Genomic DNA, 23,550 nt, shown 5'->3' on the forward strand with positions numbered 1-23,550 from the left:
TGTCACCGTTCGTGGCACCATGCGGGCAACCAATGGGAAAGTGTCACTGCAACGCTACTGCAGACTGCATGAAAGTTACTATCGTGACTAATTGAATAGTGCAAAAAGAGACAAAGAAGTTGCCTGCTATAGACTCAGCACAGTGCATAACATGCACAACTGTCTTTTTACACTTAATTAGCCTCCACGCAACTTCACCGAGCCCAACCTGCTTCTCTTGTCAAGTAACCATCCCAAAATGGAATACCATGAAAACATTTTTAGACAATCAAGTAAGCAGTCACAAATGCTAAAGTGACATGACTCAATGTCACTCGCACATCCAAGACTGTTTTTTACACTAATTAACAGCAGCAGAGCACCTAAAAAATGCATGCAAGATGTCTCACATACTAGAGCAACAAGCAGAAATGACAGAATAATGCCGTCTTCCAATTTTAGTCCGTGCTGTATTTGCACTACTACATATTTCTTGTTTACAGTATTCCAGAAAGTCCTGCATGGTTATATGCACAGATTCCACAACAGGAATACAATATATGCAACATTTGTCAATAGTTTGTGCACCACTGGCCATGCATAGCTAAAATGCTGACTTTGACATCTAGTTGCAAAAAGAGTTGCAATGCCCGATCTAGGAGATGCAAGCTGTTCACCTGCATGACCAAGTAACTAACTGTTTTTATTAGTTGTACACCTTAATACCATCCCTTCCTTTTCTGTAAAGGCTACATCATTTCGGGCTATATTTCATGTAAAGTCAACAGTATGCCCATGAAAAACCACAGAACTTCTAGTTTATGATGCAAATCCATAGAGTTGAAGCTATAGTTAAGTGACCAGCCTGTCAACTGAAGAGTTAATTGTCTACAGCATCATTACAGTGACAAGTACATATTCCCCTATTGCCTCATTGAACTGATGGGTGATATACAAAATAAAAGGTTGAAAAGGAACAAGTGAATTTATTTGGTGGCATCAAATAAACCGGGGAGGGGAAAGGTGTGGTGGTAAAAAAAAGTAAAATGAACAAGATAAGATCAATGCTCAGTTTTCTTCTGAATCTTCTATTTTTGGTGCCAGGTAGTAGCGGATATAACCCATGTCCTCGATCTTGTACTCAACCACTGGAACAGAAAGAGCAGTTTAAGAAAGTTAATAATGAATGATGCAGTGCAGGTACTAGCACACCAAAAATAATAACTAATGAAAAAGCACTTAAGAAAATAGCACAGCATGCCCTCCTTTTTTTTTATTATGTCCTAACATAATAAAAGAATTTGAGCATACACACTTGGCGAGATATGATTTATTCAACTGGTACAGGCTAATTATTTTTTTTTTAATTCGTAATGCTGCCTGTAGGCACAGCAGCAGGAAGCACACAAAAATGAAAAATGCCACTGGAAATTGCAACGTCAAAAAGAGAATAGTATGAACCTGAAAGACTTCTACAAAGTGCGGGACAGGAAGGAGGCTTGAACTACAGAACGTCAGCATATAGCCTATGCAATATGTATTTTATGTTATATTTTTGAAAAAAAAAAATTGTGAATCTTTATTAAAGAAGTCGTGAAAAGAAAATGAAGCAGCCAGGTTGTAATTTTTAGAGTATCAGTAGCCATCAAGCATGCAGATTCCCAAATATTTGGCACAGTATTCTGCTTATGCAGCACCTCTATTTTATCAATGCCAGCTGGATACGCCTGATCCAGCCGTTCATCACCCTCTCCTCAAGCCTTTTCCTGCGCTCGTCCATCGCCTAGCCTTAGCCTGTGCTTTGCAGCCATAGGGGGAAAGAACCCCTCACGCAATGAATGCCTCACGACTGAAATCACATTAATTTTTTGTTCAGTTGTGTACAGATCCGTGGGACGGCGTCTTGCATTTTTCGAGATCACAATGCTGGCGGTCACGTTGGCCCTGTAAGTGATACGGTGTTTTGAGATAGCGTGTTGTCATTTATGGCAACACACGGGCAACCAATGAGGAAGCGTCACTGCAACACTACTGCATGTGCTGCGTTGTGATGCGGCGGTGGCATTGCTTTTAGCCACAAAAAAAAAATACCATGAAGGAACAAATCTAACAGATGTACGATATGGAGTGGGAAACAAGTCTATCGCATCTCCGGTGGAAAGCACTCGGAAGTAAGTGTGACGCAAGCACAATACCCATCATGTAGCGTCACATCATGACCACTTGCTGAACTAAAACATACTGATGGCTGCTATTAATAAGCACCCGTTTGCACTGGCATTGAAAGAAACCAAGGAAGAGTTGGCTTACGTATAATAGCACTCATTTTTAATACGAGAATTCTCGCAATCATAAAATAACAATGCATCACTGCCGGCAGCCATAGGCACTAGCAAGGCAACATCATCCTAAAGCATTTGAAATTATAACCATATCGTTATTTTCACTTGCTGTAAAATACAGTAGACTCTCAGTAAACGAAACCTGAAGGGACCAGGAAAATATGTTCTATTTAACAGGAGCTCAATTTACTGAGAAGTGAACATGGGTGCAGAATACAAGCTTGAAACCAAGCACTGCAGAGATAACAGTTTCGTTTAATAGATTTCCGTTTACTGAGAGTCTACTGTACTAAGAAGCGACAAAAAATTACAGCAATTTTTTTGCTCGCATTAGTGCATGAAGTCTAAAAGCTGACTGCATTCAAACTCCCATGGAAAAATATGAGAAGTATCTGAATGGCGCCTGCACCAGCAGTCTGAAAAAGCTCGTCCGGACTCTTTGGGTAGAGGGACACACACTGTGAAGGCTCGATTCGCAACTTTGTATAGCAATAAAATCATCTTCGCGTGCATCAACATCAAACTGTCAGCACAGTTTGTGCATCTGAGATCTTTACAGTACCACAATCTAAATGATATGATGCTCTGAACCGAGGTCAACTATAGCTCAGCAGGCCTCCCTGCGTTGCCATGTTTGCCGATGACAAACTTTTTATTGGCTTACTTAATATGACGCGAGCAGTACAGTTGAAGGGAACGCTGGCTAGGAAACTGAAATTGTGCTTTTATAGCTATTAAATTGAATCAGACAATGAAACAAGTCAAACTATAATATCGAATGAAAAGGCAGGATTATGAATGCACAGGTAAACATTTTTTGGAAATGTTTCACGACCCCATTTAGAAGCTGGACCAGTAAATAACCAGTCTTTGTCATTGTACGGTGTCTTGTGGACTTCCTGCTTAGCCGATCAGACCGCTCACACAGATCAACCTGTCCAGTACTCTTAAAGGGCCAGTAAGGAACTTCAAGATCCAAAAATCGTAATGAAGAAAAATATGTGCACTGCTATGTAAACATGCTGCCGCAAGATTTTTTCTAGTACATGCTATATTAAGGAAATTACAAGCATTAGAAGTTCCATTTCAGATATCTGTACGACCTCGCCACCTCTCTTAGCCGTAGCGAGAGAAAAGGCATAGCCTGTCGTCGTGACTCCGCCTCCTTCAGCAATGTGATACGTCAGCGATATGTCATCGGTGCGCAGCCAGAGGCCGAGCAGGACTTCCCCCACATGGCCACGTGTCAAAGCAGTGCAGAGAAGAGGCGTGTTGCGAGGAGCACCCTTTCCGTAGCGGTAAAGTAGTGAGATGCCTCTTTATCTCGGATGCTTTCATTCTGGCAATACCGCTGCTCCCGGTGTCTCTGGCTTTACAAAACATCATATGGCAGCACAGGAAAAATGAAAATACAGACTGCACAGCTGAAGCTACATCACCGCAGAGCCATGGCATCGTTTCATAGGGCAAAGGACCAATCCACAAGCTTAGTAGTACATCAAGTTGCCCATCGGCAAGGTCCCATCACTACGTACGAGAAGCATTGCTCAGAAGGAAAGATGCACGGAAATGCTTTCTGAAATGGGGGATCGGTGCAGTACTGCAATATTTGCAAAATGTGATTGCTGCGGCCTACTGTATGAATTGGCAAACTTAACTGGGGGAAAAAAAAAGTCTGAGCTTGTTTAGTGGCCCTTTAACAGCACTTTCTTTCCATAGTACCAGTCTTACTGCCATAGCAGACTGCCTTGAAAATTCAACTCCTAATCAGGATAAGTGCAGAAAAGAATTGATATAAATATGCCACAGCAGTAAGGCTACTATTAGCAGACTTAAAGGGAATGATAAAAAATCATACCAAGAGATTAGGCTACTATTAGAAGCACAAGGAGATTAAGTCCTTCAAAGTGGAGTATACTTCTCCTGAGTAGAGCGTGGGTTAATATATAAAACAGATTTTTCCGAGTACTACTTCTTACTCACCTAGAGGCACATCTGCAGACATTGACAGCTGCACCTGTGCTGACAAAGGTGATGCTTTGGTGAAAGAGTTAAGGTAGCGCAAGGCAAATGTCAACGACACCGCTTCTTGCATTTCAATGATCACAGCCTCTTCCTCTTTGTCAACATTTGCAGTTTGTGAGAGCTTCACATTCCCTAGAAGAAATAACAATAAACAGCGAAATCCAATTCCATCTTCCCGCCATACAATCTAGTCATTATGATTACCATGCATTTTAAACAAATATCAGAAGTTTATCATCCAAAGTACTCCGAATGTGTTTTGTAACATCTGATTACACAACTGTTTTTGTTCTTGTTTATTAGAGCCAATTGTTACTTTTTTCAACCCTCGCAAATAGTTTTTCTGGTCATCATTTTCTTTTAGTCTTTGCATCAAATTGATCTTGTGTTGTGCAACAGTGTAAGTAATAAATATATTTTGAAAGTCTAAGAATAGTAGTATTTTTATGCAATCCCACTGTTTTCTCAACAGCTTTTAACCTATGGTATCTACCAAAAAGCTTGTATTCTGGAAATAAATCTATATTGTACTGCAAGTTATTTACACCACTAGCAGAATCATTGTAAATAAATTAGCTGCAGATGTTACGTATCTCATTATGCAACAGGTATACAACTATTGCATGATGAAAGATAGGAATCTATTCCAGAATACACTTATGGCATGCAGGATCTCACTTTATATGTAGTTGTCACACCAAAATAGATGACAGAAGTATACATTCATGAAAAAAATATTACCAGTTTCAGAGAGAATGCAAAGGTACCAGACATGGAAGATCTTGTTAAATATATTTCAAGGGTGCAAAGCAGCATCCAACACTGTTGCAACAAAGCAGCTCAAAAACACTAGGTAACTGCACAAGACAAAAATTGTGTTCAAGGCGCACATCCTGCCTTACTGGGGGGCTTTCTTGTATTGGGTGATGGTCACAATCTATCCAATTTTACTTTTTGTATTTTGTCTTTGTTCGACTGTATTGTTTTCAAAATTGAGAGCTTCCTATGTTCATGCTGATCCACCACAGAAAGTTTGGCAGTAATCCTAGAACAGCTTTGATGAGCTACTACTTAAGGAATTCAAGAGGAAATTATTCCAAGATATATATAAAGGTCAACTTGTAAGGGTTTCCAAGCATCTGCGCACACCCTGAAGCTTACTCGTCATTCATCCTTCAGACCAAGCCTGCAAGATGTTCTGCATATAACTGCATAACGTAAGGGACACAAACCGCCAGATTAACAAATCTAATAAAAAAAAACATCCCAAAACAGCTTTAATGCAGAGACAAGTTTGGAAAAAAAAAAAAGTCCTTCAAATTATTGGCTTCAGAGTGAGGATTCACTAGGGTTGCTCACGTTCAGTTAAGTTTCATAAAGCCTCTAAATACCTAGACCTAGTTGTCTAGGAAGGCCTGGTCCAGCCACCATAGCTAGCCATCTGCACCAGTGGCTTGGGGCAGCTCATCTGCTCAGGGCAAAACGTCTGCTCACGCTGCTTGGAAGGTGGACAATGTGGAGGTCACCTGTATTTGCTTATGGGGTACGCAGGGTTTTCCCAAAAAATTTTTAGAGGCGGGCATGAACCCTCCTACGACTACCGACAAGTACTGTCGTCATACAAGATTTTTTTTTAAACAAAATGACCGATTATAGCAGGCATCAACGAAAATCGGTCGTAAATGGCACCTATGAAGACTACTCGTCACATTTGTCCATGCTGGGCCATTAGTGTGTGCTTTCATTTTATTGCGATATGGTGTAGCCACCTTTAAGTACAACAGGAGGTTTTCTTAATACGCAAGTGCGCTTCTTTGCTATGCAGCTTGCCTTACTAATGGCAGCTAGCCTCTTATAAAAGCAATTAATTAAATAAGTTTGCTAGTCCTATGACGTGGAAAATGTTGACTCTGGTGTCTTGATATATACACGGATAATAAATAAGCCCCAGCACATGCAACTAGGACATCATTTCCACTTGAACTACCACCGGTGCCACCATTAGTAGGGGGCAAATATGCATGGCAGAGAAGCACACTTGTGCATTAGGAAAATCTATTAGTGAAAGAAACTACATCGCATTGAAAGACCGGTAGTTTTATTGAAAAAGAGAGGGAAGAAAATTTAGAAATTGAGTTAAAACCTTTTTTTCAGTAATCTTGGCATGTTTTTCTTCTTTTATTGCTGTAGCAAAATGGTTAAGGACCATGGTGGGACGCACCACCACTGGTCCGACAGACAATTTATTTTAGGGAACTGAAAGTTTTGAGCACCCAATGTTCCTAACTTTCTTCTCTTATTTCAGGCTCAAAATGGCATTGTGTGAAGCCTCAATTGCTGTCACGTTAATTAACTTTCAGCCTTGAACTACTTCTGCGAGGTCATAGTGGCTGCAAACTCAGTTTTACAACAGCGCAAAGGTTTCATACAGTGCAGGATACCAAGATTGCTCTAATAGGACCATCGTCAGAGAACGGGGCGTTTCACAGTTTTATACACAAGCACCTGCAGATTCCTTTCAGTATAACATTATGCACCCACTTGAAATGTACAAATGGTTATTTTGTAGTTGTGATGACTTCATCAACATCGTCAGCCTAACTATGCCGACAGGAGGGCAAAGACTGCTCCCCTGTTTCGCCAATCAACCTGGTCCTGTGTTTCCTGCTGCCACATTTTACCCGCCAACTTCTTAATCGCACCTACCCACCCAATTTTCTGTCTTCCTCTCACCCGGTTCCCTTTTCTTAGAATCGAGTCAGTTACCCTTAATGACCACTAGTTATCCTGCCTACATGCCCGGCCCAGTTCAGGGTTCGCACAGGTTTACAAAGTGAAAATTCAAGAGCATTCAAGAACTTTTCAGGACCTGTTGCAGGTTTTTCAGGGTCTTGAAGGGGCATGCAAACTTGGAACGTTTTCCTCTAAAATCTTCAAATATAGCTAGTTGTATTGTACTTACGTAAGTGAACATCGCAATGGTAACAAAACATCTAGTTGTCTTGATAGGTTCTCAAAAACACACTGAATGCTTATAAGAGTGGCTGAGATCATAAGAATGATTGAGATAGCATTCATGGCTACGCCACATCAACAAACTGAATTTTTTTTTCCTAGTGCAGTTCTTCAAAACAGAACTATGTGCACTCACGTTACATTGCTGTTTATGAACTGGGGAGTTTGCAGGTCGACACTAATCAACCACATTAAGGAGGTTGAAATGTCAATCTGGTAGTGCACTGCTCAAGAAATTCCAGGATTTTCAAGGATGAGGAAAAAGTCCAGGACTTTCAAGGGCCTTCAAAACTTGTTTTTCACATTCCAAGAATTTTCAAAGATTTCAAGGACCTGTACGCACCCTGCTTCTTGTTCTTGATTTCAATTAAGATATCTTTAACACCCATTTGTTTCCTGATCCAGACTGCTTTCTTCTTGTCTCTTAAGGTTTCCTGTCCATCGTTCGCGGCGTCGTCCTCAATTTAAGCTAAACCCTTTTTCTAAGCCTCCAGGTTTCTGCTCCGTAAGTAAGTACCGGCAAGGTGCAACTGTTATATACATTTCTCTTGAAGGACAGTGGCAGATTATCATTCATGATTTGAGAATGCTTGTCGAATGTGCTACACCCCATCCCCGTTTTTCTAGACATTCCACTCTCATGGTTCAGCTCCACGGTTACTACATGTCCTAAGTAGACATACTAATTGACAACTTTCAGCGTCTCTCTACCTATAGCGAAGTGCTGTTTTCTGCCGCGACTTGGACATTAGTTTAATGCATATTATTTTCAGATGATGAATCCATGATGTAGTAAACAAAGAGCTAATGTGTTACCTAACTAGGTTGTAATGGCTTGTGGCATGCTGTGCCTATAGTAAGTGCGTCTCACGATAACTTTAATTCCCATAAAGGGGAAGAAAGAAAGCATTCATGTTTTCGGGCAACTCTTGAGGTCCTCAGAGAGTCCGAAAATTTCAAATGCTGACTAATCGGGGCAGCAGTGGTAGGAGGTAATACTACTGCTGCCTACAGAGCCTCGACTGGCAAGACATTGCCAGGCAGCTGCACCATTCGTATAATTAGAAGTATTGATCGCTATTGTCCAAGCTGTCATACAGAGCTGGCAGAGAGCAGTATTTCACAAGTGGTGCTGAAAGCATATGTTCATGAAGAAAGAAGTACTTTAAAAAGTGTATTTTCATGTACAATGAGACTGTTAGTGCCGTGGTTGTATGTCAATAGAACATGTGGCATGATAATAAACTTAATTCTGTTCTGCTGCAACAACTTGAAGAGGCCTGGTGGTTCCAATGTTGGGTCCACTGTGATGTTGAAGTTGCTAAAGCGTCAGAGCCATAAAATCGCATAGGTGAGAGCATCTGATCAAGGATGGCTGTGTAGTTTCGCCATATCAACAGCCAAAACACGGTCGACACTGCAACTTACAACAAAGTCTGCAATAAATGCAAGTACGGAAGAACCACAGACTGCTATTGCTTCTTACGGATGACTTCAAATACATATCCCAATACAAACAAGTTAATATTGCAACACAGCTAGCAGGCTTCTATTTTGAGTATGTGCTATACCACAAACACAGAATGAACAAAATCGTTTGACATAATAAATTAGAAAACTAACACCCAGATCAACATTAATGAAGTAAAGGGCAAGCTATTTGATCTCTTACATTTAAGATACATAAATGATGAAAATGTACAGCTAACCACTGCTTAGCACTTCTAACTTGGCAAAAAGAATCGTATCAAGACCCATTTAGTTCAGTCCGGCCGCAAACAAATGAGAATATAGGTTTTTTTTTCCCCAAATGTATTGTTTGAAATAGCCTGGTGTTTATCCTAACACAATGCATCTATGACAAAAACACATGTAAGAACAGCTGCAGAGCTCACAACTCTAAATGAGGATGCACAATCAAGCTCAGAGGCATTTAAATTAGTCAAATGAGCCAAAAGTTCGCTGCTTCATTTTGGCTATACAGAATTGGAAGCTAATCTTGTTTGCACAAAACTATGTATGAATCAATTAAACGTTTCGACACCACTGACCTATTCCCAGATCACCGCTGACGGAAAACCGCACACCGTCCTTTGTGCAAGTGATCTGCACAGAGTCACCGATTTGGCTGAGATCCCGGCAGATACGCTGGAATTCTCCAGATGGCATCTTTATGACAACACTGTAATCGGTCTCCTGCAAAATAACCATGCAAACGGGGAGTGCAACAGAACTGCCATTGGCACCTAAACAACAATGCAGGCTTCGCTGCTGTGTTCCCTTTTCACATAGCAAGTCATCTAAGTGAATAGTATGCTCCTAATATCTTCTGGCTGGCTACGTTGCAACTGTGGCCAACAAAAAAACTAATTTGACATAAACAATAAGTGAAATCTTTGCTAAATAAAACGAAAGATAATTTCTAACTGTCATCAATGCTTGCATGATGTTTTATGGCGATTATTTGCGAGTGAAATGTGTCGTTGCTCCAGAGTGGCTATATAGTGAACACACCCAAGATGTAAAATCATGGCACTAACAGAACATACGTTACATATTTATGCTATGAATAAAAATAACCGCTATAAAATGTGGAAAAAGTAAGAAACCTCATAGCCTAGGCAACGACCTTGAAGGTAGGCCCGGCAGAAACTGCACACAATGACAACTTACCGGTATGCCCAGATGCTCCGTGTCAATATTCATCAGCTTCATCTCATAATCAGACACCTTTTCTTGGTCTATGAAATAACGTAAAATAATGCACGTTAATCAAATGATCGAGCGCCTGTTTCTGTGAAACATCCAAATGACAAATCCCCATTTGTCGCAAACACATCAGAAATGCGAAAGGAAGCTAACTTAAACAAACACGACACAAAGATGTCACAAAAATTGGCGGGCTCTTCCCGCCAATTTTTGTGCGCGGGAAGGCCCAGTAGTAGAAGCGACAGCACTTACTCGGCGCCTCGAACACAAAATTAACAGTGTCTGCATCATCCTGCGCCTTGATGGTAATAATATCATCATTTGCGGCACACCTCAGGATTTTGGACACACTGAAAATAACGAGACAATGGAGTTAGGCACGGCAAGTGATGGCCTCCAGGCGAGACAATGTTAGCGCCTTACCTTGCAAGGTTCATGCCCATGGAAAGATTTCGATCGCATCGAAACTTGTCGAAGCCATCGCTGCGCAAATTTAACGAGACTAAACTGACATGAGAGTTGTCCATAGCCTGGAGACTGATGCCTGTCGCCGAGCAGTCCCATGTCGCCTCGTTGATCAGATCTTTCACCGCTTCGAGGACTTTCTTGAGCAGAGCTCCTTGGACAAGGCGCGCTTCGAACATGATTTCAGATACTAGGCGGCAACTTTAGCCACACCTGGTATTAAAAATGCGAGCAAAGTTCCAAGTGCCGAAGTTTTAAGTACGAGCAGACGTCGCAACCTAACGCGCGCCGAGTAGATAGGATTGAGCCTGCTGGTGCGTGTGAAGTGGCGGGAATAGTGAGGACCGCGAGACGGCGACTCGGGAGCGCGCCAAAACCGTGCGAGTCTATTGGTTGAGCTGTTGCGCAAAAAATATACATATAATCAACTTTTATGTTTTAACAAAAATACAATAATAGCTGCTATTATATCTGTAAAAACACCCATATTATGTTATTTTAAACTTATGTAAAGAAGGTTTAACGTTTTAACCTCACGCAAAAAGTCAAGTGATGAGTCAAGCAAACGACTACGCAAAAACCTATGCGAAGCCTATCCGTATCCAGTACGTGTAGACCTCTCCCCCAGGCCCGCGCAGCACATGTTGCACACGCAAGGACCAATGGAGTGCACATGGTTGATGTAGTATTTGTGATGGTATAAGTATTAGACAGTTCACTTCGACAACGGAGAGGAAGCCTCAATAATGTTTGCCAAATTTGTCCGGCAGTGCATCCCAGTAGCTTCAAGAGGAAAGAACACGTACAATAGATGGCCTAAAGAGCGGGACGCACTGTGGCGAGCAGGTAACACGCTTGGGCGAACGTTGGTCGCTCCGAGGTTCGACAGTCTTAAACTGCCGCCATTTGAGAAAAACTTTTATGCTGAGAGCGAAGTGACCGCTGCTCGATGCGAGGAAGACGTCAGTGCCTTCCGCGCGGAACACGAAATAACTGTGCAGGGCCATGGCCGAGATCGTGTTCCAAAGCCCGTTCTGACGCTTGAAGAGTGCAACTTTCCACCGGAGTGTCGTCCCCTTTTTGAGCGCAAGAACATTACGCAGCCGTCGCCGATACAAGCTCAGGCATGGCCGATCGTTATGAGTGGCAGCGATTTGGTGGGCATCGCCCAGACTGGCTCTGGAAAAACGTTGGCCTACGTGCTCCCTGCGGCCATACACATGGCCCACCAGCAGCGTCCGCGAGGAGAGGGGCCCATCAGCGTGGTCTTGGCTCCGACGCGTGAACTCGTCCAGCAGATCTCGCAGGTTGCATACGAATGGTGCGAGGGTGCGTTTGGCCTATCAGGTACACCGGTGTACGGAGGTGTCTCCAAGGGTCCGCAGATTGAGCGTCTGCGACGAGGCGTGCACATGTGCGTTGCGACGCCCGGAAGACTTTTGGATATCTTGGAAACGGGTTCTGTGAACCTTCTACGCTGCACCTTTCTTGTCTTGGACGAGGCGGACCGCATGCTGGATATGGGCTTCGAGCCGCAGATCCGCAAAATCATCGAGCAGATCCGGCCAGATCGGCAGACTGTCATGTGGAGTGCCACTTGGCCTTCTGAGGTTCGCTCTCTGGCCCAGGAGTTCCTCATACCCGATCACGTGCAGGTCACGGTGGGCTCGACAGACTTGTGTGCGAACCACAACATCAAACAAGTCGTCCACGTAAGTGCGGCTACCTTCGCCCTCTTGCGTGAGGAAGCCCTCACCGCTTACGCCGCGCTTTTGTTTTTGAAAAGCATGTGACACACACACCAGTTTATCGAAAAAAAAAAGGGGGGGGGGGGGGGGCTCCGTGCCATCAGACTTTCAACATGATGCTTTGAAATCGGGATGTTTTCGTGATTGTAGCATTATTCAGAAGCCGTGGTTTCGGGACGTAAAACCCCACGTATTATTATTATTATTACAGCCTCGGTGCATTTTTGTAAAAGTCAAAACTGTTTGAGGCTTCCTTTTTGTCAACTTGGATTTTTGCACTAGCATTCCAGAAACCTCGCAGCCAAGGAAATGCTTAGTATGAAAGAAAATCGTGATTTAGGGGGTTTGTGAACTGTTAACATTGTAACCCTCCCACCTCCGCAAGGCTTTGCGATGTAGCATTTACCTGGCCCACCCTTTACTATGTGACATCCGGCAATGTGGTTTCCTTTGAGGCACGGAGGAAGGAAAGGTAAGGAGAGGCCCTGACGTCACTCGTGAAGCCGCGATGAAGCCCGTAGTCGGCCATATTGACTAGGCAAATTCTCCTCTCTTGTTTACATATGAATGCGAAGCAGAAGGCGCGATTCCCTCTCCGGCTCGGAAAGCACCTGAACTGCGCTGCGCGTGTGTCGTGACGATCCGAAACTAATGGAACTGGGCTCATCACTCTGAGCCAGCGGGACACCTTCAGCGAAATCGCTTCGTCCAAGTAATAATAACAGGGAGTAACAGCTCGCCGACAACGAAGCAACTACGAGAGAACGCGCGCTAGATGCACTGACAACGGCGAGTGCTTTCACGTAATTAATTCAGCAACTGTACAGACAACACGGTCGGTCGTGCGCCTTCTACGGTTGCATTCCGCCACGCAGCCGACGCAGCGTCCTGTCACTGTGTCCGTGTTCCGCGTGAAACTCACCGACGTCAGCATTCTGCGACCGTGGTGACTTTGAGCACGGTGCTAGTGACAGTTGAACGTGGTTGCTGTTACGTTGAGATTACATGCAATGCTGGTGGAGAGTGTACCAAGCGGAACAGAAAAGGTGTTTTAATACGCACATGCAAGTTGTTACTGTACACACACAACACGAAACTATGCATGTGCACATGGTCCTCATTGCGTCTTGCTCGGCTCAACAGCGTCGTCCGTTTTCACAAGCAGGAGCACTGCTCAACCGTCACTGACCTGCTAGGCGTTCGTCGTCATTCAGCTTCGTCATGGTGCCCAACGTAATTTCGCTGAACACTAACTGCTTCATCCGCGTCATCCGCCGCACGACACATGGATATGCACTTGTTCTACGCACTGTTGAAACCCCGTGATGGACAAAGGGATTTGTAAACGTTGCTAAGAGTAATGCAACAGCCAGGAAAACACTGCGTAACCAATAACGCGGCGCAGAGCACAGATATTGTCCGCCACGGCTCAGTACGAGACCTGGGGAGGCACACATTCCGCCGGCAGCCGTGGCCGCTCACTGCTAGACAAGCTCCACTGCACAACACGTAACCATAGCAATGCCGCCATTGTGCCTAGTGAATATGGCCGCCATGATGTCATTTCCGCCACATTTTTTACGCCCTGCGCCGGCTGGGCATGCCCTCTCCTTACCTTTCCTTCCTCCGTGCTTTGAGGTTACAAAATGGCCATGGCGACTTTGCTACACAAATGCAGTACAGCCCGGCGAAAACTTAAAAAGACCAGCAACTGTCCAGAACATGAAATGAGATGACTGCACAGATTAAAAGGTTGTCCCTCATAGTGACTCAAACCAACCCTATTTTTTTTCGTGAGAAGTGGTTGTATCTTTATTTTTTTCATTGAAAATTGCGAAAGTAGCCTGTGGCGCCACCTGGTGGCAGAAACTTTGATTATCCGATGTGCCCTGTCATGTGACTGTAAACTAGTGTACGCGGTCAAGAATTTTCCTGTATTGAAATATGCTTCTTTATAGCAAAAGATATTGCTTTATAAAATTGTACATATAGGCCTGCATTAGTAGTACGCATTAATTCGGCGTTGCCTTCACATGACGTAACTATCTTGAGCAACTTTTTCTGCATGCTCATAAAACTGTGCACGCAGTTTCCGAGTCGCGAAGATTTTGGAGTGACGTTGTTTTTCTATTTACGATTTGTCTCAAAAATGACATGTACTGCTAGTCGGCACGGCCGCGCATATGTGTAGTGACATTTTCAGTGACTTGGCTTGGCTCATGTGTAGAGACTAACGACGACGGGACAGGCCATTCATAACACAGGTGCAACACCCTTGGGTGCAGGCACATGCAACGCTGTACAAATACAGAGAAGCTGTGTAAAGCCACATTGTCTCATTATAACAACTTGTTATTTTTAAAAATAGTTGTAAAGCTCAGAATAAACGTGGTTAAACATAATAACAGAAACTCCTGTGAAAGCAGAACGACAGCATGCACATGTCGCCAGAAAGGCTACTGGCATCACTATCAATTCTCACTGTTGCTGGATGAAAGGGCTCATCTGTGTTCAGAGCCTTTCAATCGAAAAGTACTGCTTATAAAATGACTCCGTGCTTTTGGAATTAACTGCGGCAGCTACGAACACTACGAAGAGTAAGCTTTCTCTCGTGCCAAAAAAAAGATGGGTAGAAAAAAATAAGTTGTCAGTCCCTTTAACTTTTAGACCATGCATGCTCTTCTTCATGGTAACACCAAGTACTTTTCACAGCGGAAGCTATTATGAGGTCACAGGGGTCATTTTTGGTGCCATAGTTGTCTGCTGCCACCAATGTCCATATTGACTATCATGCAAAATAAGTAAATAAAAACACTAACACAATGGGATTCGAGCCCAGTATTCTACCACTGTGCACGCCAGTGCTTGAAACTTCGTTGGGAACTGACCCTAAGCAGGCTTCATGTCGAGAAAGGAATCAACAGCCAAAACATTGATGCAAAGGAACAACTAGGCATCACACAATGCGAATTGTGTAACGAGCGAGTCATCGAGTCCTCCAATTCATTATAAAAGCTTCAGGCATAATTATTCGTTGTTGCCAGGCAGCCACAGCATAAAAAAAATTGCACAAAATTTATTGCAGGTGTGTAGCGGGTACCACACTACTCTGAAGAATGGCATAGTGGGTACTCTGGAAGTGTGCTTGTAACAGTTACCCTGAGTGTTTAAAAAAAGGCCCTAGAAGGCTGCTCTTCCAGCTTTCACTATGCTGTGCAGTACTGGCGGTTCTTTTTTCTATGAATCAAACTAATTCACCAGCTACATTTTCTTCAAATGTTCTATTTTATCATCATGAGTATGTTTTAGTTCTTGCGATTATTTGTGTTGAGGATGTTCTGCGTCACCAGGCTCTTGTTCTATATTGTCATACTGGTGACTCAAATCGTGTCCTGCGTTTACCTTAATTTTCTTTATTTTCTCAAGCATTTACCTTTCATTGTAGTACAAATTGTCTGCATTTTTCGTCCGTTGAATTGTTATGTTGTTACTTATGCTTTCCCTTTCAGTACAAATGCTTTCTTGAACTTTTCACACATGCATGTATAGCACATTCCTGTCGGACAAATAATCCGTCAGGAGCCAGCACTTGTCTTGTGTGTTTGCTTTCTCACACTGTTATCAATATGAATTATCCGCTCACCCACCCTACTAGCGTATCACCAAGCTAAAAGATAAAAGAAACTTACTGGAAAGCTTTCATTTCGACAACTTTTTCACCTTGTATTGGGTTTTCTTTGTTACAGCTTGGTGGAACTTTCATACTTTTTGAGAGTCTGAAATGGCACTTCAATGTTTATAAAATGTTTGAACACCTTCTCCTATTTATCGCAGGTGTGTGATGAGTTTGAAAAAGAAAACAAGCTGCTGGGCATTCTACAGGACATCATGGAGCAGGGGGAGCAGCGCACACTGATCTTTGTTGCCCGCAAGTCAAGTGTTGTACAGCTGCTGCAGAAATTGCAAAGTAAGGGCTTCAGAGCTGTGGCCACTCATGGTGACCTGTCACAAAGCAAGCGGGACATTGCGTTAGATCGTTTTCGCAGTGGTGCAACTCCTATCATGGTAGCTACTGATGTTGCTGCAAGAGGCCTTGATGTGAGTGATGTTAAGTATGTCATTAACTATGACTACCCAGACACATCGGAAGGCTATGTCCATCGCATTGGCCGCACTGGACGCAGTGACCGAGAGGGCACTTCCATTACCTTATTCACTCCCGACAATGCTGCACAAGCTAAGCAGCTTATTGCAGTGCTACAAGAAGCAGGTCAAGATGTGCCAGAAGAACTGCAGCAGCTGGTGAACTTGCATGTCTCAAAACAAGCTATTGTACGACACATGAAGAAGGGAAAGCACCAGCAAGGTTCATGGAAGCGACCTCGGCACTACCGCTATGAAAACGAAGTAGCAGAGACTCGTGGTTGGGGTTGACAGTTTTTTGTGAATCCTAGCAGTCTCATGTTGACGGTATATTGATCTTAGTAAATTAGGAAATTATAACATCCTATAAACAACTCATAATGGAGATGCTGTCACTGATGTGCCAAGCTGTGAGTAGTTTGCCCATTGAATGGGCAACTATGGTCTCAGTTTGTGTGAGTGCACTTTATGTAGCTAATTCATAGAAAAATTTATTTCCAGAAATCGGTTAGAAACAGTGACCATTGAATGTGTCACCACTTGTGTAATGTTCCTGTTGTTCCACAAATAAATTGTCTTGTAGGAGTATTTCAATAAGAATGCTTTGTGCGATGTTATGTTTCACATTTCATTCAGGACATAACACAATGTACAGTTGCTACACCAGGGTTGTGGTGAGTTTGCTTGTACGACACATTATGAAATTACATTTTCTGTATTAGTATATAAAAATAGTGAAATGTTTAGATAGTATAGTAGGCACCTTAATAAAAGAAATAACTGGTACTTCATAGAACTAAAAATCAAATTAATGTTGTAGAAAATAGACGCTTCTAGCAACAGTAAGCTAAAGGCACTGTATTTTAAGTGTGTTGTTACTTTGCATAGATACATCAACAAAATTGAAGAAAATACCGTGGAAGAAACTGCAACTACACAATTATTGCATAGTTGTGTGTACACCTTTAGAACATCTACCAACCTGGAAAACCTTGGATTGCCGTTGAGATATAGAAAAAGCGAGGAGGTATCGTGGAAACTAGAGGACTGCAGTGATCAAAGCTTATGACGTTGCACCAGAGTTCTTATGCACCTGCAGTGAACTGTTAAGCAGCCATGTGAAAAGCAAAGGCACTGTATAACTTGCTTTTACAGATCACACATTGTATCTCAATTTCCCAGCATGATGCTTTTTAGGCTGATATATTTGTGCTTGTTTGTCTTTGCCGTGATCTCTACTTGGCTTGAAGACATTCTTGTTACTGACTGGGTGAGTTGGTGATTAGGATACTTGAAATACGAGCATGTAACTTCAACAGGAACTTAACAGGACAGAGACCTTGTCTTCTTAAGACCTCGTTTAAGTTATGCTCGTATTTAAGGTATTCTAGTGAGGCCAGAATCACTATTAGCAAAAGCTCCCGAGGCAGGGTCAAGCTAAATTCGGTGGTGATGCTATAGCAGATGTCATCAGATCTGCACTATCCACTACTCTTGTACAAAATCAAGGAGGCTGTGGGCCACTCGTTCAGCTGTGGCGCTGTCCTGCAGGATGTCACGGCCTGACCAATTCCTGCGAGCTGCCACATGTTCGTCAGTGCGTCAAACGAAATACCCACCCTTTGTTACACACATGGACATTCATTGCATCGCAAAGGTCAGAAAAACAATATGCAAGCATGTGTGTGCCGATCATACAAAAAATAAACAAAAAGGAAAAATCCCACACAGTGTCGTCGGTTCTTGCAAAAATGTTATAAGCCCAATGAGGAAAGTCCTCGAGCAATACTAATTCCATAGTTAGAGACTTTTTTGGTGTGCTGGCTGCTGGGGCACAGAACAGGGTGTACAGAATAAGTAAAAGTTTGTTTTCTTTTCACTGAAAAACATATTTTAGAGGTGTGAAACGTATGTGGTTGTGAAGTGAATTAATAAATACAAGACAGAAGTTCAGTGGTGAGGATGGAGGCTTGAAATGATGAGAAATTGAACAGCGAATATTGCTGGAACCAACGTTAAAACATGTAGACTTGTCATTGTCAAGGCAGTAACCACCTTAATTAAGACAGGTCAGTTGCTGTGGTTGGCAACTAGAGTAAATATGGTAATCCAGATCTCATCAAATCTGGTCCACTATGCCATTGTGGGGTGCAGCCGTATTGCCTTTGTGAGCTGTTTTGCTTATACAGACGAACAATAGTTGTCTTTTAATTGCATATTATGAAGGACACTTCTAGCCAGGGAAACAATAAAGTGGTGCGGTTTCTAGTTTATGCAAGAGCCCTTTTTTTTAAGCCACTTGATGGCTTATTTCCTTTATGCACATTTTTCCAAGCAGGCTTACTAGTCATACAATATATTTAGAATGATCAGGGAAAACTGAAAAGTCAAGAAATGTGGAAAATTCGAATTGGTAGACGCCCTGTCATTGTGGGCAAGGAGGCTAATCGTGGTGCGCCCCAATGATGTATGCCCACTGAAGGCGGCTTTACTCTAAACCAGGGGTTGTCTGACTTGGTGGCCTTGAGGAACACCTCAAGCTTTTCCAGAAAGCTACAACACTTGCCTCTTTTGACCTGTTTTGGCATTAAGGGAATGAGTGGGGTAGGGGGAGACGCTGTGAATTGCCACCATCACACTGGCATGTTGTCTTTGATACTGAACGCAAGTTCTCTTGATGGAGGCCTTTCTTATAATACATAAAATACACTTCTTTTTTTTCTAGTTGCACAATCCACATTGTCAGGCACGTGTCGTGCAGAACCATATACATCCAACAAAGTGTCGGATGTATAAAAGTATATCTTATTTCTAGAAAAAAAATGATGGCCAATTGGCATGTACAAACTGCAACCTGTAAACTGCAAAGCACTGTGCAATCCAGAAATAAAGCATTTTCTAAGCATGTATTCGAAATAACATTCACAAGCGTAAATGCACTTGTCATGTGGCTACTGTAGCAAGTTCGACAACTGGGCTGGTTGGTAAGGTTCCACCGAGATTACTGTAAAGCGAAAATCATGGACAAGTTGACACGAGTCTTACTCGCAACTGAAAGTTTTGTTTGATGAAACTCAAGAAAAGAAACCTAAAAAAGACTTTTCACTTTTGTAGGCTTCATATAATAAACCTTTTAGTTGCAAGTAAGCGATTGTCGTGTCTACTTCATTTCCGTGTATGCGCAAGCCTTAACATTGCTTCATGGGTCACTTCCTGCTCTCAGCATCCCACTTGTGGGAAGCAGCATTCTGTTTTTGTTATATCCATATACAATGGCAATTATTTTTCCCTGAAGCTATCAATTGTTTGCTAATAAAGCTAATCAGGTCTCATCATTCTCATTGCTTACAAAGCCCAAAAATACCCTTAAAGCTCTCGAGTTCTGCAAACCTTGCTCTTGAAAGAGAAGCACAGTTTGTGTTGAAAAATAGCTTTGGCAGGCTAATGACATCAGCCAAGTTCTAACCTGGTTGGCTGCCCCCAGATATCTGTGATATTTCATCATAAGCAAGGATGCAGTGTATGATGCTTGTTGAAAAAAGAATATTGATTGCTGTATGTACAAAGTATGACATATCTAAATACTGTATTTACTCGCGTAATGAACGCACTCGCATAATAAACGCACCTCGAACTTTAGTCGTCAAAATTTGATTTTTTTTTTCTCCGCGTAATAAGCGAATCCCATTCATTCATCCGCTGCAGTCCCGCTAACCGACACATGAGGCCTGTTGGCTCTCTTCTGTTTTTTTTTATTACTTTGCCGACCACCTCGGTTCCACCCCCCTCCCCTCATGCGTTGCTGAGTGCCTATTGCTTTTCTTACCATCTGTGCGCGGTACGTCCCCAGTCTTACCTGTGCGCCAAACTGGTCACCAAACTGCCCGCCCTAACAGGCGTCGGTCCCTTCCTGCAAACACCCCTCCTCCCCCCCCCCCCCTTCTTTTTTAGCCTATTTTCTTTTTTCCTCACACTAACTGACTCGTGCACGCTTTTGGGCGCCCCTCGAGATCACAAGCAGATACCACTGTTGCTGTTAAACGATTGCAAGAAAAGATAGTGGCAAAGCGTTTTTATGGTGTGGGCGGGCGGCTTGGGGACAGCTTGCATAAGATAGCACCATCAACCACCGAAGATGAGTAAAGTGCAACAAAGAAGCTGTTTCCAAACAGTGTACACGTATGTAAATTGCAAAAGGCTAAGCGACCTAACTTTTTTTTAATTACCGCATTTTTTCCCTTCTTTCAAAAAAGTTTTCATAAAATTTACCTCGCGTAATAAACGCACCCCCCCCCCCCCCGAACTTTACTCCGACTTTCGAGACAAAAAGGTGCGTTCATTACGCGAGTAAATGCGGTACATGCAAGCGTTCAATACCCTGACTTAATGTGTATCTTAGAAGTGTGGCAGCTTGGGCTAGTTGGTATGGCATGACGATAGTTATATTTGTTCAGTTTTGTTCTCGCGCTATAACTATCGTTAATGTGTATGTCTATGAGGATGTTTTAAAGGAACCGACAATTGCACAGAATATGAAATGAGATGAATCTACCGAGGAAAAGATTGTCCGTCACATTGACTCAAACCAACCCTGTTTTTTTTCGTGAGGTGAATTTGTATTTTTATTTCTTCATTGAAAGTGGCGAAAAATGACCTGTGGCACCTCTGGTTGCAGATCGATGAACAACCCGATGTCCCCAGCTGTGTGACCCTTGCTTGATGTATGCGGTCGACGATTTTTTGTTAGTATTGAAATATTTGTTTCTTTATACCAAAAGAAATTACTCCACAAAAATGTACTTGTAGAGGCCTGCGTTATTACTAGTATGCATTGAAGAGGCGTAATGATTCCATGCTTATCAGTGAATCTTGAGCAACTTTTCAGCATGCTCGCAAGTTTCCAGGCCGCTAAGATTTGGAGCAACAAAATTTTTCTACCTACACTTTCTTTCAGAAATAATGCTACTGCCTACTCGGCGCGGCCATGCACATGCGTAGTCATGTTTTCAATTACTTGGCTGGGCTCGTGTATTTAGGGAGTGATGAAGCGGGTACAAGCCACACATGAGGCAGGCACTAGCAACTTTGAGCACAGACGCGCACAAAATGCGGTACAAATACAAAAAAAGTGTATAATGCAACATCATCTCATTGTAACAGCTTGTTACTTTCAAAAATAGTTTAAAAGCTCAAAATAAAGATGCTTCAGCATAGTTATTATAACTCCTGTGAAAGCAGAACGACGACAGCTTTGAGAAATCTTGAGAAGAGCTGGCCGCATCGCTATCAATTCTCAATATTGTTTAAAGAAAAGTACATTTGTGTTTAGAGCCTTTTAGATTAAAAAATACTGCGTGTAAAATAACTACAAGCTTTTGGGATTATCAACTGCAGCTACAAACACCATGAAGGACGAGCTTTCAGTCGCCAGTCCCGTAAAAAAAAATGGGTCGAGACAAGTCAGTTATCAGTCCCTTTAAGGCTGTTGAGTATATGAACTGAGCACCATAACATCAAATGTTGTTTTAGCTACTGAGGTGGTGCAAGAGTTTTCATAAACACTCAAATTGTGAACAGGCCGTGAGCTCCTTCCTAGCAATGAGCGTGTCCACACGACAGCCTCAAGCATCACCCTTGAGGCACCAGCAGAACCCACACAAGGTGGAAATACTGCTCTGCAGACTGTCCCTTAGAACCTTCCCTCTGCTTGATGCGAAGCTGACCTGTGCAGATGCTACTGCTTGGTTCCAGCTTCAAACCACATACGGTATGTTCCTAAACCTTGTACTCTGTCACACTTCACCTAACATAGTATCTTGACTGACGTCTTTTCCGTGGGGAACACCTAGGCTTGTACCACTCCTCATGGGAATACCCCAACCCTCTCGGCCCACATCAAATTCCAGATCCCTCCCCATCCCAGTGGAAAGGCACTCAGTCCAGCACAACCCTGGAAGACCACTGAAAGCTGACTGAATGGGCCAGCTGGGTCGCTGCAGCAAATGGGGCACTGGACTCCATTCCCAGAAGTTGAAAAAAAAAGTATTACTACTACTACTTTTCATTCTGTTTTTCATTAGGCAATTGTTTTGAAGACAACTAATCTTTGTTCAGCTATGTTTTTTAGTTCAGTATAATCTGATTGATATATTTCCCAACTAATATCCTCAAGTGTGCCCGACACCACAGTGTGCCCAGGGTTATAAGATTTATATTGGCCACATTGTAGTAGACATGTGTAGTAAGGATGGAATAGCACTTGTTCACGTCGTGCTTTGTGATAAAACTCGTGGCTGCGAACATTTTAATGTGGCCAACGTAAATCATCCATTTGCTCACTGATAAGTAGGTACAGAGTGGTTTATACAGGTTTCGAAAGCCAAAATTCAAGTGATTTCAGAGATTTTCATGCCCTGTTATTTATAGATGCAGAGCAGTGTTCCGAGTAGGAATTTTTTGCTATTGATCACAATGCTTCCAAAGCACTATGGGCAGCATTAATATATTATAATGCAACAGTTACATTACAGTTGTTTACTTAGTGCAGTGAAGCTTTGGCCTAGTTGGTTTTGAATTAAGAAATAGGAACAGCGAGACATTCTAGACGGAGACACAAAACACAGCATAAAAAAGTGCAGCGCGATAATCTATATGGGAACACATACACTCAAAAAAACAGACAAGCACTTGTCCAAGTTGTTTTTTTGCGAGTCTTTGAGTAGAATATCGAGCTGTTCCTATTTAGTAATACAAAAGTTCAGTATTACACTTCAAGGCGCTCACACGCACAAAAGTTCACGGTATTATTATGGCTGCTCGGATACCTCTTGCAGTAGCTAGGCAATGTCAGTCCTCCCATTTCACTTTCTTCTGTCTTTTGCAAACTGCTCAGTCTCACTATGAACGTAAGAATTTATGACACTTCTGCACATTTGCTTAGAAGTGATCAACTGAAGCAGCAGTCTTATTTTTTTATTCACCCATGTTGACAATTTGATCTTTAGACACTACTATGACTTTCTGGAGTCATCAAGCTTCACCTGATTTTGAGCTTTGATATGCACTAAATGCAGATAAGATGCATGCCAGTATGGGCAGTTGCTCAACAAATATCCAGAACCTGT

The 23,550-nt window shown here is 42.6% G+C and overlaps 2 protein-coding genes across 2 annotated transcripts; one reads left to right on the plus strand and one right to left on the minus strand.

Annotated features, from left to right (window-relative positions):
* Positions 1-945: 945 nt before the first annotated feature.
* Positions 946-10,860, minus strand: PCNA (Proliferating cell nuclear antigen). Its single transcript, XM_037435829.2, has 6 exons — positions 10,494-10,860; positions 10,323-10,420; positions 10,035-10,102; positions 9,413-9,557; positions 4,305-4,478; positions 946-1,127 (listed from the first exon to the last, which is right to left on the minus strand). The coding sequence occupies exons 1-6, from the start codon at positions 10,712-10,714 to the stop codon at positions 1,048-1,050; spliced, it is 786 nt and encodes a 261-aa protein (XP_037291726.1). The 5' UTR covers positions 10,715-10,860; the 3' UTR covers positions 946-1,047.
* A 286-nt stretch (positions 10,861-11,146) lies between these two features.
* On the plus strand, positions 11,147-17,026 carry LOC119187787 (putative ATP-dependent RNA helicase DDX5). The gene is made up of 2 exons (XM_037435871.2): positions 11,147-12,247; positions 16,118-17,026. The coding sequence occupies exons 1-2, from the start codon at positions 11,282-11,284 to the stop codon at positions 16,715-16,717; spliced, it is 1,566 nt and encodes a 521-aa protein (XP_037291768.1). The 5' UTR covers positions 11,147-11,281; the 3' UTR covers positions 16,718-17,026.
* The last annotated feature ends 6,524 nt before the right edge of the window (positions 17,027-23,550 follow it).

Source organism: Rhipicephalus microplus, chromosome X, assembly GCF_043290135.1.
Source record: "Rhipicephalus microplus isolate Deutch F79 chromosome X, USDA_Rmic, whole genome shotgun sequence".
Lineage (NCBI taxonomy): Eukaryota > Metazoa > Arthropoda > Arachnida > Ixodida > Ixodidae > Rhipicephalus > Rhipicephalus microplus.